The sequence below is a fragment of the Rhinatrema bivittatum genome, chromosome 17 (assembly GCF_901001135.1).
Source record: "Rhinatrema bivittatum chromosome 17, aRhiBiv1.1, whole genome shotgun sequence".
NCBI classification, from domain to species: Eukaryota; Metazoa; Chordata; class Amphibia; order Gymnophiona; family Rhinatrematidae; genus Rhinatrema; species Rhinatrema bivittatum.
In genome coordinates this window covers 743,380-756,737 of record NC_042631.1, presented here as the reverse complement: position 1 = coordinate 756,737, position 13,358 = coordinate 743,380, and the positions used below count along the sequence as shown (strand labels likewise).

The window sequence follows — 13,358 nt, the reverse complement described above, 5'->3', positions numbered from 1 at the left end:
ATATAATAAAGCTGCTCATAAAACTAAATTACCAAGACAGAGGGTAGCCGCGTAGAGTGGATGAAATGGAGCAGCTGTAAAACAGAGACAGTAGAAACAAAGAAAAATTGGAGAGGAGAAGGGTAATTATCTATCAACGAGATGCATCTGTGGGTTGATGGCTAAATCACACAGACACTGCAACAAAAGTCTGCTGAAGAATGCAGTTATACCCATTTCTTACCCATCACACTCCCATGGCTGCCTAGGGTCCGTCATCCAGTTTGCTTTAGCTCTACAAAGGCTGGACATGCCTCCCTCATTTATTTCCCACTGAAACACATCCTTGCATGTGGGTGGGAGGGGACAGACTGATATTTCAATTTATAAAACACTGGGACAGAGGGTCTCTGCGCCATTTTGAGGGGTGAGAAGAGCACAGCCTGACAGGACCCTTATAAGATTTTTTGGGGGGAGGGAGGGGATTGGCCTACTGGCCCTTTTATTTGTTTGCTTTTGATTCTTTTTGGCAGCACGTTATCTGGCCAGATATACTTTATTATATATTATATTTATTATATATATATATTATGTACTTTATTATATATTATCCGTTCATTATTTCGATATGTTCCATGTAAACCGCCTCCCCGGCAATAGTTATCTCTGTTAAATGTGAACCGGAGTGATATGTATTGTATATAGGAACTTCCGGTATATAAAAACAAAAAATAAATAAATAAATAAATAAATAAATATACCCAATACTCTGCTATGCTAGCTGGAAAACTCAGTGCCTCCAAGGAAAGCCCCTGAAACTCACCTTTTTTTATTTGGCTAAATTATATCCAGATAATTACTTATCCAGCTATAATTTAGCCGGATAACTGGCTGAATATGCCACATTTGCCATATAGACAAATAACTTGTGAGTTATCCATCTAAATGGCATTTGAATATCTACCTCAAAGTTTATATAAGAAAATTCATTCTAGTGTGTATCTGTCCTTTGGGGAGGTACAGACCGCTTGTGCCATCTCATAGCGATGTTTTAAACTGTTATATCCCGCCAGGAATGTTTTCTGAATGTTCAATGGCTAAGAATTGTAAGTAAATAAATAAATTTCCCCTAACACCAGATGGTAAACCTCCTTCATTTGAAACTACCTGATCTTCTAGTAAGAGGAGTTGAAATACCTCTTCAGAACTACCATGGTCACAAATAACTAACCTTTTGTGTTGTTGGGACTGAGTAGTGAGCCTTGGTTCCAAATTATTATATGTTTGCAGCCAATCCTAAACTGACGGGCTCCTAGATGGACATTTCCAATGAGAGAGAGAATCACATTTCTTTTGGCCAAAATCGTTCTATGAGAATTACAGATATTCTGTCAATTCTATGTTTTATTAAGGTTTTGGCTAGAAGAAGTATGGGAGGATATTCATAGTTGTGTCCCAATGGAGGGAAAAGGCTAGACTGTCTTGATATCCCTCTGGAACAGAACACCGATACCTTCCCTCTTCAGAACCGATGTGAACACATCCAACTCAGGGAGTTTACATTTGACAAAGATTCTATCAATTCTTGATCGAGGGAACATTCATACAAGTTTTGTCGAGTAAGATGTTTCCATGAGATGTGACCCATTCTCTCATTCTGATTGCTTCTCAACACAGGGGATAGGAACCCACTGTCTATGCTTATGCTGGTAGTACATGACTACTTAACTGTCAGTCATACAAGGTATCAATCCATACCCTCCAAAAGAACCTCAGTCTCAAATCAAAGACTCTACCTGGAACTCTCCAAACAAACGTCTTCTCCTTAACATCTGATCCTTCCATAAAATCTCAGATTCATTACATGACCTTCTCATAGAACACGGACATTCTGCGCCTAACATAGGCACACAAAACAGATGCTTCCTAGTTTCTTCAAAATGTGTCCGCATAATCAATCTATCACCCACTCTCCCCACCAGGGCAAGCACGGTGGAGGGGTAGCTGTTCTCTTCAGAGAATCGCTTGTCTTAACCATCTTCCCCTACCAGAAACTGGATGGCATTGAAACCATTCTGGTTCAAACAACTATACTAAATGGAGGCTCTTCTTGGTTTACTGCTCACCCTGAAACAATGCTGAAGCCCTCCAAGATCTAACACTTATGTTGGATATTATTCTTGAGCACCCTAGGTCATTCATTTTGGGTGACCTTCAACATCCATGTGGATGACCCAAACACATCAAGCACTGAAGCACTGGACATCAGTCAGCTGGTCAAGAAACCTACTTATGAAGTAGGCCATACCCGTGATTTAGCCTTTTCCCCTCAAACACTCGTTCAAGAACTATCAATCAAACTCACCCAAATCATCTCTTTTTTATGGACAGATGATTAATTAATCTACCTTGAGTTGAGATCATTTCCAAACAACTTCCTCACAAAGGAAGCCTGTTCAAAGTTGGTCAGACCCATCTCCTACCTAAACCCAGAAAATTCCTTACAGGGAATCCAAAAACTGTCTAAAGTGAATCCTTTCAAGACTATTACTGACACAGTAAGTCCTATCTCTGCTTCAGTGGACCTCAAGAAATCCCTGGATAGGCTTGCCCCTATGAAGGCCTCAAAAACTCTCCAAACTTTGATAAACGCCAAAGAAGTGGAGGATCTCCTAGCCTATAGCAGGGTAGAAATCACCGGCTCGGAATACCCCTTCAGATGGAAACGTCGCCTTTCAAAAGCCAAGACACTAGACAGAAGCAATCTGCCTGTTCCGACAAGATGGGTCCCTAATGCAGCTGATCCTTCAAATGGCTTAAGCAAACGGGCCCGTCCACCGCCAGATGCACTAGATCCACAAACCACGGATATCGCGGCCACTCCAGCACTACCAGGATCACTTGTCCCTGATCGATACGACATAGCACCCGACCTACAAGCAACCACGAAGGAAAGACATACAGTAGCTGCCTCTTTGGCCACGGCTGAACCACGGCATTTATCCCTGCAGAGCCAAATTCCCTCTGGCGGCTGAAAAACTTGGTTACCTTGGCATTCTTCCTTGTTGCCATGAGATCGAATTGGGGTTCGTCCCACCTGCACCGAAGAAGAACAAATGCCTCTGCAGACAACTCCCATTCTCCTGGGTCTAGTTGTCTGCTGAGATAGTCCACCTGCACATTGTCTACGCCTGTTACACGAGACGCTGCTAGAGCCACTAGATGAAGCTCCACCCAGGCAAAGAGCTTGTGAACCTCCTGAGCCACCAAACGACTCTTTGTTCTGCCCTGCCGATTGATATAGGCCACTATTGTTGCATTGTCCGAGAACACACATACTGCCCGGCCCTGAATCCGAGGAACAAAGAACAGCACCCTCTGTGCTGCCCTTGTTTCCAGACGGTTGATGGACCAGGACTCTTCCACCGGGGACCACTGCCCTTGGACCGCCAATCCTTGACACACCACTCCCCAACTGCTGAGACTGGCATCCATGGTCACTACCACCCAGTCTGGAACCTCCAGATCCACTCCCTTCTCCAAACTGGACCGCGACAGCTACCATGAGAGACTGGACCTGGCCTCTTCCTGAAGTGGCAATAGCACTTGAAACTCCTCCGACATCGGATTCCAACGGGAAAGAAGAACTTTCTGTAAGGGACGCATATATGCAAAAGCCCATGGCACCAGATCTAACGTAGAAGCCAAGGTCCCTAGTACCTGCAAATAATCCCAGACCTTGGAAATTGGCAGGTCCCTCAGATGAACCACTTGCACTGCAACTTGAGAATCCGTTCCAGAGTGAGGAACACCTTGCTCCCCTAGGTGTTGAATCTCGCACCCAGATAGTCCAAGGTCTGAGATGGGACCAGCTGACGTTTTGCCCGGTTTAATACCCAGCCTAGGGACTCCAGGTGCTCAGTCACTCGCCAAATGGAGGCAAAGCACTCCGCTTCAGACTGCCCGAATGAGCCAATTATCGAGATAAGGATGAACCAGTATCCTCTTCTTTTCTGAGGGCCACCGCCACTACTACCATCACCTTCGTGAATATTCTCAGCGCCAGAGGGAGGGCTCAAAATTGAAAATCTCTCCTAGCACAGTGAATCGCAGAAATCTCCGATGATCCGTCCTGATGGGAAGATGAAGATAAGCCCCCGTCAGATTGAGAGGGGCCAGGAACTCCTCTTTATGCACGGCCACAATCACTGTTCGCAACTTTTCCATCCAAAAACATGGGACCCGCAATGTTGCATTGACCCCTTGCTGATCCAGAATGGGCCTAAACAAGTTCTCCTTCTTGGGAATCACGAAGTACACGGAAGACATTCCCTGACCGTGCCCCTCAAGCGGCACCGGGAAGATGGCTTCCAATCGCTGCAGGCGTAGCAGAGTGTCCCGCATCGCCACTCGCTTGGCGGGTGAAGCACATCAGGACACTACAAAGGCCTCCTTGAGGGGTCGAGAAAATTCTAACGCTTAGCTATCTCTTATTACTTCCAGCACCCACTGGTCCGAGGTAATTCTGGTCCACTCCTTGTAAAAACGGAGTAGACCAGCCTGCCTTCATTGGGTGGGTTTGGCACCTCCTGACCCCTGTCCGGAACCCCCTCTGGCCGGTCTACAAGTCCCCCGAAAGAACTACTGCCATCCTGAACCTTGCTTCGGTGAAGAACTAGACTAATTTCTGCAGGCACGAAATCTCCTCATCTCAAGGAAGCGAGAGTGAGACGGAAAGGTCTTTTTAGTGCCCTTCTTATCCTAGGCCAACCTATTCCCCTTAGAATCTGCCAGATGCTTCATCAGCTTCTCCAGGTCCTCACCGAACAATAACTGCCCCTTAAAAAGGAGATTAGCAAGTTGCGCCTTTGACCAAACATCCGCCGACTAATTGCATAGCCACAGAAGCCTTCGCATGGCCACCGCAGACACCATGCTCCTAGCTGAAGTGCGAAGCAAATCATAGAGCACATCTGCCACATAAGCCACTCCCGCTTCCAGACGAGCATCCTGACCAGCAGCCTCAGAGTACCTCCAATGGAGTCCTGCACCCAGCAAAAACAAACCCTCTGCATAAGGCTGGTGCAAACTGTAGCCCTCAGGTTCAAAGCTGAGATCTCAAAAGGCCTCTTCAACAGGATCTCCAGCTTCTGGTCCTGGACAACCTTCAAAGCTGCCGACCCTGCTACTGGAATGGTCATCTTTGTCACCGCCGATACCGCTGCATCCACCTTCAGCAGCTTCCACACCTGCAAGATGCTCTCAGGCAGGGAGTACAACCTGACAACCTGGCCATAGCCCTGGCCAACTTCAATCTGGCTTCTGGGGAATCCCACTCCCGGTAATCAACTTCTTCACCTGCTTTGGCAAGTGGAACGTCCTCGATGGTCCATGCAGACCCTCCAACACCGGGTTTACCCCCCCACCCCCTCCCCCCGTGTCGGACTTCTCCTGCATCACCTTAATCCCCAGTTCCTCCAGAACTTGTGATTGTGGCCGTGCATAAAGGGGAGTTCCTGGCCCCTCTCAATCTGACGGAGGCATATCTTCATATTCCCATCAGGACGGATCATCCTTACAAAATAACCTAAGAAATCTAGGATCATCCCCTTCCTTCAAAGGGACCTCATCCGTATCCAGGACTTCAGTGATCTAAGTCCCCGGATCCGAGCCCTGACCAGTGCCCTGGTCCTCTTGCAGCTCCTGCGGATCATCACCAGTTGGATCAGTGCCCTCGGAATCCTGGGAGGAAGTATCATCACCAAGCAAATGCTTGAGACCCAACAGGCACAAAATGCCCCCTTTCCGCAGAGGCACATCAGCCCAAGGTCTTTTAAGGTCAACCTGGACCAGCTGAGAGGCTGGCCATTTATTCGCCAGCTCCTGCCTGGAGATAGGCCTCGAGCATCAGCAAAACGAAATCCATAGAAAAACCACCGTGGGTCACCTGCTCCGCGTCACAGAGTCCTTTCCTGCGTTTGCTGGCACCTCTCCACCCTCATCCAATCCCTGAACCACAGAAGAAAGCGGGGGAGGGGAATCTCTGCTCTCCACATCCAAGGCAGGGCTCCTGCCATGTGGAGCTAAAATGGCCACCGTCTCTGTGATACCCCTTCCCGGGCCTCCTGCATAGGGTCTGCAGCCTGAGTGCAGTGCCTGCCCCTGGGAGTCTGTGTCGAGGTTCTTTCACCTCCAGAAACACAGTTTGGGCAGAGAAGGGCCGTGTTAAGGCGAGAACGCCTCCACCCGCAGGCCCGACAGATTTCCTGCGCTCAGTGGGCGTCGGCATGGTGACAAAAGGCTTGAGGGATGTAACTGGCCCCATTAGTACATTAGGAAGGCTTGGGGGAGGGGGATTAGGCCGGCAGGCCCCTACCCTTAGTGTCACTGGGGTAGGAGGAGGGGAGCATGAGCTGGCAGACCTACTAGGCCTTTTTTTTTTTGGGGGGGGGGGGGGGTTATTTTGTTTCATGGTTGCCACTTAACTAGCTATTCTTTGAATATAGCCGGTTAAGGTTAATGGTATCTAGGATATCGTTCCCAGATACCTTTAAACCTGCCATGTTTACAGTTTACAATTTTTCCACTAATTCCAAACATCAGAGTTAGTCAGAGAAGTTATTTAGCTAATTCAACTTCACCCTGGCACCCCCGGAAATGCCTCCCACTTATCTGGATAAGTGCCAATAATATCCAAAACTCGACATTTATCTGGATTATTCAAAAGTTATCCAGATAAATGCCTTTTGAACATTGACCTAAAAAATTTGTGGACTATTTTCTCAAGCATGTATTGTTTTGTTTCCTTTTGTACTGTTAAATATCTTTTTGTCTGTGAACTTTTGTACTGTTAAAAATAAAGGTAAAAATAGTAATATCAAAGGGAGGCTACTTCAGATCATTAGACTGCCAGGGCAGTCAATGGTAATAGTAAAGTAAATTCCCTCATATACAGGGTTTGCAGTCATTTAGCTTTCTGGCTGTGATTGTGTACATGAAGTACACTTATCCAAACCTCATGGCTGGCAAATTCAGAGACGTAAAAATCAGGTAACTCCTCTACTTTGGACAGTAGCTATTCAGCACGTGTAATGGTCCATAGCAATTACCACAAACTGTCTGCTGTAAATAGGTTTGGCCATTTTTAAAGAAGAAAAGTCAGGGCCACCTCTTGTGCTATATTTGTGTATGCAATCTGCTGGGACTTACCTGCCAGGACTCTGTTTACAGAGGAGTGTGTGGCCAGTCCAGGTTGCCCACGCTCATGGAAAATCCCAGCATAGGGCAAGTACTCTGGCAGCAGAAATCGCCTGCAAGAAAAGGTCCTGTTAATGTTCTAGCAGTAGTCAGCTAAAAAGTCACCATATCTATTATCCATTCATTTATCCACCAATCTCTTCCTCCCCGATGTTTGCATCTTGCCCTTCCCTCACTACTCGTTAGTAGATAAGAAAAGGTCCTGTGAATGTTCTAGCAGTAGTCAGCTAACAAGTCACCATATCTATTATCCATTCATTTATCCACCAATCTCTTCCTCCCCGATGTTTGCATCTTGCCCTTCCCTCACTACTCGTTAGTAGATAAGAAAAGGTCCAGTGAATATTCTAGCAGTAGTCAGTTAACAAGTCACCATATCTGTTATCCATTCATTTATCCACCAATCTCTTCCTCCCCGATGTTTGCATCTTGTCCTTCCCTCACTACTCGTTAGTAGATAAGAAAAGGTCCTGTGAATGTTCTAGCAGTAGTCAGCTAACCAGTCACCGTATCTATTATCCATTCATTTATCCACCAATCTCTTCCTCCCCGATGTTTGCATCTTGCCCTTCCTTCACTACTCGTTAGTAGATAAGAAAAGGTCCTGTGAATGTTCTAGCAGTAGTCAGCTAACAAGTCACCATATCTATTATCCATTCATTTATCCACCAATCTCTTCCTCCCCGATGTTTGCATCTTGCCCTTCCTTCACTACTCGTTAGTAGATAAGAAAAGGTCCTGTGAATGTTCTAGCAGTAGTCAGCTAACAAGTCACCATATCTATTATCCATTCATTTATCCACCAATCTCTTCCTCCCCGATGTTTGCATCTTGTCCTTCCCTCACTACTCGTTAGTAGATAAGAAAAGGTCCTGTGAATGTTCTAGCAGTAGTCAGCTAACAAGTCACCATATCTATTATCCATTCATTTATCCACCAATCTCTTCCTCCCCGATGTTTGCATCTTGCCCTTCCTTCACTACTCGTTAGTATTTATTTATTTATTTTTAATTTTTATATACCGAAGTTCTAGTAGGGACTACAAATCACTCCGGTTTACATAAAACGAAGAACTGCTCAACAGATAGCGGAGCTTTACATGGAACCGTATAACATATGGAACAGTATAACTGGTTGACAATTTAACATAGTGCTAAATAAAGTGATAATATTTTAACTGGTAATAAATAAAGAAATATAATATTTTATATAAGAAGTATAACTATTTAACGTAGCAATAAATATAAATATAAGCAATGCCTAATATATATATGAAATAAAGTGAATTTTTTTTTTTTTAAAGTGAATTTTTGAGCTCACAGATAATTGTCCAGTTGCAGATTCTTAAAAGTAGTACTTTATACAGTGTCCATAGTTAAGGGATGGAAGTCTGTCAGTCATAGTAAGATTAAGCGTCTGGGAAAGCTTGTTGGAAGAGAAAAGTTTTCAGTCTTTTTTTGAATTCTTGATAACTGGGTTCTAGTCTAAGATCTGGGGGAAGCGTGTTCCACTGGTGTGGGCCTGCTGAAGATAGCGCATGTTTGCTCAATGATGATTTTATTTGCGGAGCATGCAGTGTTCCTCTGTATGTGCTTCTGATTGGTCTGGAGGAAGTGTGCGGTTGGAGTTGAGAGCTTAATGTGATGGGGGCTAGATTGTTTGTCGCTTTGTGGATGATAGTGAATACCTTATAGAGTATCCTTTGTTTAATGGGGAGCCAATGTAAGCTCCGAAGGATTGGGGTGATATGGTCTTTTTTGTTAGTGCTAGTTAGAATTCTAGCCGCTGAATTCTGAACCATCTGTAATGGCTTGATAGTGTTGGCGGGAATACCTAGTAGCAGGGAGTTGCAGTAGTCGAGCTTGGAAAGAATGATGGATTGCAGTACTAGCCTGAAGTCGGAGAAGTGAAGGAGGGGTTTAAGTTTTTTAAGGACTTGCAGTTTGTAAAAGCAGTCCTTTGTAGTATTGTTTACGAACTTTTTTAGGTTTAGATGATTATCTAGCCATGCTCCAAGGTCTCTGACGTCAGATGAGAACGAGTTGTTTGTGTTAGGTAGAGAAAGGCTGGAAGAGATTGTGCGTGGATCCTGGGAGACAATGAGCATTTCGGTTTTATTAGCATTTAATACTAAGTTAAGGCTTGAGAGTAGGTTTTTGATGGGCTGTAGGCATTCGTTCCAGTACGTGATGGTTTTTTGAAGGGATTCTGTGATCGGAAGGAGGATTTGTATGTCGTCTGCATAGAGGTAATGGGTAAGCTTAAGGTTTGAGAGTAGATGGCAGAGAGGGAGGAGGTAGATATTGAAGAGGGTGGGTGAAAGTGATGATCCTTGTGGGACTCCTTGCTCTGTCAGGATTGGGTGCGATTCTTTGTTGTTTATCCTTACTTTGTAGTATCTGTTGCTTAAGAAGGAATGGAACCATCTAAGGGCTGTGCCTTTGATCCCTATGTTGGCTAGTTGGTCTATTAGAGTAGAGTGTTTTACCGTATCAAATGCAGCGGAAAGATCCAAAAGAATGAGCAGGTAAGATTGTTTATTCTCCAGATTAACGAGGATTGTGTCAGTGAGAGATAGTAAGAGCGATTCGGTGTTTAGGCGTTTTCGGAATCCATATTGGGCTGGGGATAGAATGTTATGATCTTCCAGATAATCTGACAGTTGCTTGTTGACAATTTTTTCCATCAGTTTGGCGATAAGTGGTAAGTTTGCGATGGGTCTAAAATTAGCTGGGTCTGATGGGCAAGTGTTTGGTTTCTTTAGTAATGGTTTTAGTATTGCCAATTTTAACTGGTTAGGAACTAAACCTTGAGAAAGGGATGTGTTGATAATTTCTGCAATTGGTTTTGAGATGGTGTTTGGTATGGCGATGAGGAGATTTGTTGGTATTGGGTCAGATGGGTGGGAGGAAGGTTTGAATTTTTTGAGTGTGTTTTCAATCTCCAGTGAAGAAGTGAGCTCGAATGAATCCAGGTTTGTGGTTTGTTGCGGCAAGGATGTGAGATGGTGTGTTAGGGTAAGGCTGTTGGATGTGATTGATTGAGTAAGGTTGGTGATTTTTGTTTTGAAGTAGCTGGCTAGTTCGTTTGCTTTGTTGAGAGCTTGGTGGTCTGGGATAGTAGGAGGAGATGGTTTGGTTAAAGAGGAGACGTAGGAGAAAAGAGCTTTTGAATCGAATATAAAGTGGTGTATTTTTTTTCCGTAGAATTCTTTCTTTGTTCTAAGGATTGTATTCCTATAGTTGTTGAGGATGGATTTGTAGATGGCATGTGTTGAAGTGGTTGGGTTTTTTCTCCAGCTTTGTTCTTTTTTTCTAAGAGATTGTTTAAGGGATTTAAGTTCGGGTGTAAACCAAGGTTTCCTATTGTCTAGTGTGGGTTGTATGGTTTTGGTTGTAGTTGGGCAGATTTGATCTGCAATTTTATTGTTAATATTGATCCAAGAGGTAGTTGCAATTGTTGCGTCTGTGAGATCAAGTTGCTTTAATGCATCCGACATCTTTTCACTGAGTATGTCTGGAGAGCATGGTTTTCTGAAGTGGATGGTGGTTTTGTTAGTGGTTTGAGGTGGTGGGTTGTTGATCTTGAGGGTGGTGTGGATAACTTTGTGGTCTGACCATGGTACTGGTGAGCAAGTTGGGTTAGTATGAATGTTAAAGGGTTCGTTAATAAAGATGAGGTCCAGAGTATGGCCTGCCTTGTGGGTAGAACTGTTGATAATTTGAGTAAAGCCCAAATGTTTGAGAGAGGAAAGAACTGTTTGGCAGTTGATGGATTGTGGAGAAGCATCTACATGTAAATTAAAGTCTCCGAGGATTATAGCAGGTTTGTCGGCGTTTATGTGTTTGGCTATAAGTTCTATCAGTAGAGAGGGATCCAATTCTAAGGTTCCTGGTGGTGCGTAGACTAAAGCTATTTGGATTTGTATAGATTTAAAGAGGGAGAATTCTAGTTTGTTGGAGGAATTGGTAAGTTGTAAGGTAATATTGAGACCTTTTTTTGTTGCAAGAAAGAGACCTCCACCTCTTTTTTTGGGTCTTGGGACGGAGAATAAGTCGTAAGATTGTATGGGCAGTTGATTTATGAGTACAGTATCTGTGTGTTTTAGCCATGTCTCTGTAATTGCACAGATATCTGGGTTGGCTTCTATGAGGTAGTCACTGAGGATGTCCATTTTTTTGGAGAGCGACTGAGCGTTGAATAGTGTTAAGGTAAATAAAGAGAGTCCTAGGAATTGTGTTATCGGTGAGATCATTATAGGTAATAGTCTTTGTTGTCGTGTGATGTGATGAATTGCTGGTTTTGTGTGCTTTCTGATTTTGTGCCAGATTTTAGGTATGGTGCAGAGGTGCATTGTTGTGGCTCAATTGGTTGGGAACAGTGGTGTAATGTTGAAAATGGTGCAATAGGTATTGGAGACGCTGGGTGAATGGTGTCTAGGTTGGATGATTGCTGGTGAGGCTAGATGAATGCTGTCGATGTTAATTGATTGTTTGTGAGGCTGTAGATAAGAAAAGGTAGTAGATAAGGTAGTAGATAAGGTAGAGAAGGTAGTAGAGTAGATAAGGTAGTAGATAAGGTAGAGATAAGGTAGTAGATAGTAGATAAGGTAGAGATAAGGTAGTAGATAAGGTAGAGAAGGTAGTAGAGTAGATAAGGTAGAGAAGGTAGTAGATAAGTAGTTTGTGAGGCTGTAGATAAGAAAAGGTAGTAGATAAGAAAAGGTCCTGTGAATGTTCTAGCAGTAGTCAGCTAACAAGTCACCGTATCTATTATCCATTCATTTATCCACCAATCTCTTCCTCCCCGATGTTTGCATCTTGCCCTTCCCTCACTACTCGTTAGTAGATAAGAAAAGGTCCTGTGAATGTTCTAGCAGTAGTCAGCTAACAAGTCACCATATCTATTATCCATTCATTTATCCACCAATCTCTTCCTCCCCGATGTTTGCATCTTGCCCTTCCCTCACTACTCGCCTGCTCTTGCAGACCTCCCTCTTCTTCTGTCGTCATGTTTTATTGTATTTCACTATGTAAAACAGTCTTATTGCTGTATAACTATGGAGGTGAAGCTGTAATCTACCGAGATTTCCAAACTGGCAGATTAGAAATTAGTTACATAAATACGTCAATCATCCGTCCATCTATGCCATACAACACAATAAATGTTTAAGTAACAAGTCCAAGATTCAGTTAAAAATGAAGGGAAAAGGAGGTCTCACCGAGGAACGAAGCGCCCAAGCGATGGTGCTGACATTCGGGCATTTCTTGGGGCTCGGTGTCTCGATCTGTCTCCATTGTCACTGCATGAGGAGAAAGTTGTGAAACTTAAGTCATAGATCAGCAATGTGTGGCTCTGCGTAAAGCTTGGTATCAGAGAACTGGAAAGATCGTACTGAGCTGCGTATGCATATACATTAGAAGAAACGGGGGGGGGGGGGGGGGGAGTAAGTTTCTGGTAGACCATGAACATTGTGTCCCCATAGTTCGATATTAAAAAAAACCAGCTTCTGTTTCCAGGAATTTACTTCTAGTGCCTGAGAACTACAGACAAGAAAGGCACCAAGTTGGAAACCTGTTCCCTCCGTACAAAGGATAATTTGTGAGCAGCGGTAGCAAAGACCTCCATTGTTCAATCGGGGAATGCCAGGCATTCACTTTCTTGCCTCTTATTAACCAAGCTCTAAAGAATATGCCAACTACCAATCAACTTTGGGAAATATTTGGGCAGAATATACATTGTAATTCTATTACAAATAATTAATTGCTTCCAAAAAGTCTCCCTTCTCAGTAGAAAAAGGATGAATTTATCTTCTGCAGAGAGGGACCAATTACCCATACCATAGAGCAAGCAATGCATTCGGCCATTTCCATCTCCCGTAATTATCATGCAATTGGGAATTTTATTCTTTTCATATTTCTTCTAACGACAGTATATATATAAATGAAATAAATAAACAATCTGTCACTAGTGATGTGTCTTTTACACCATCTTGTAGTGACCAATGACCACTTTTATTTTATTTTTTTCATAGCTAATGGAATAAGTAAGATTGTTATTCAATAGAAGGTTTCTGGTGACATCAGCCAAGAGAACAAACCTCCCATCAGAAAAATGCAATT

The 13,358-nt window shown here is 43.7% G+C and overlaps 1 protein-coding gene across 5 annotated transcripts in view; it reads right to left on the bottom strand.

Annotated features, from left to right (window-relative positions):
* Nucleotides 1-13,358, bottom strand: part of AMBRA1 (autophagy and beclin 1 regulator 1) — a 206,001-nt gene that overhangs the window by 87,456 nt on the left and 105,187 nt on the right. For all 5 annotated transcript variants that reach the window (XM_029582359.1, XM_029582360.1, XM_029582361.1 and 2 more), the window contains 2 exons: nt 12,458-12,538; nt 7,189-7,289 (listed from right to left, as the gene is read on the bottom strand). In XM_029582359.1, coding sequence (XP_029438219.1) covers nt 7,189-7,289; nt 12,458-12,538 — 182 coding nt within the window. The remainder of the gene's footprint in view (nt 1-7,188; nt 7,290-12,457; nt 12,539-13,358) is intronic.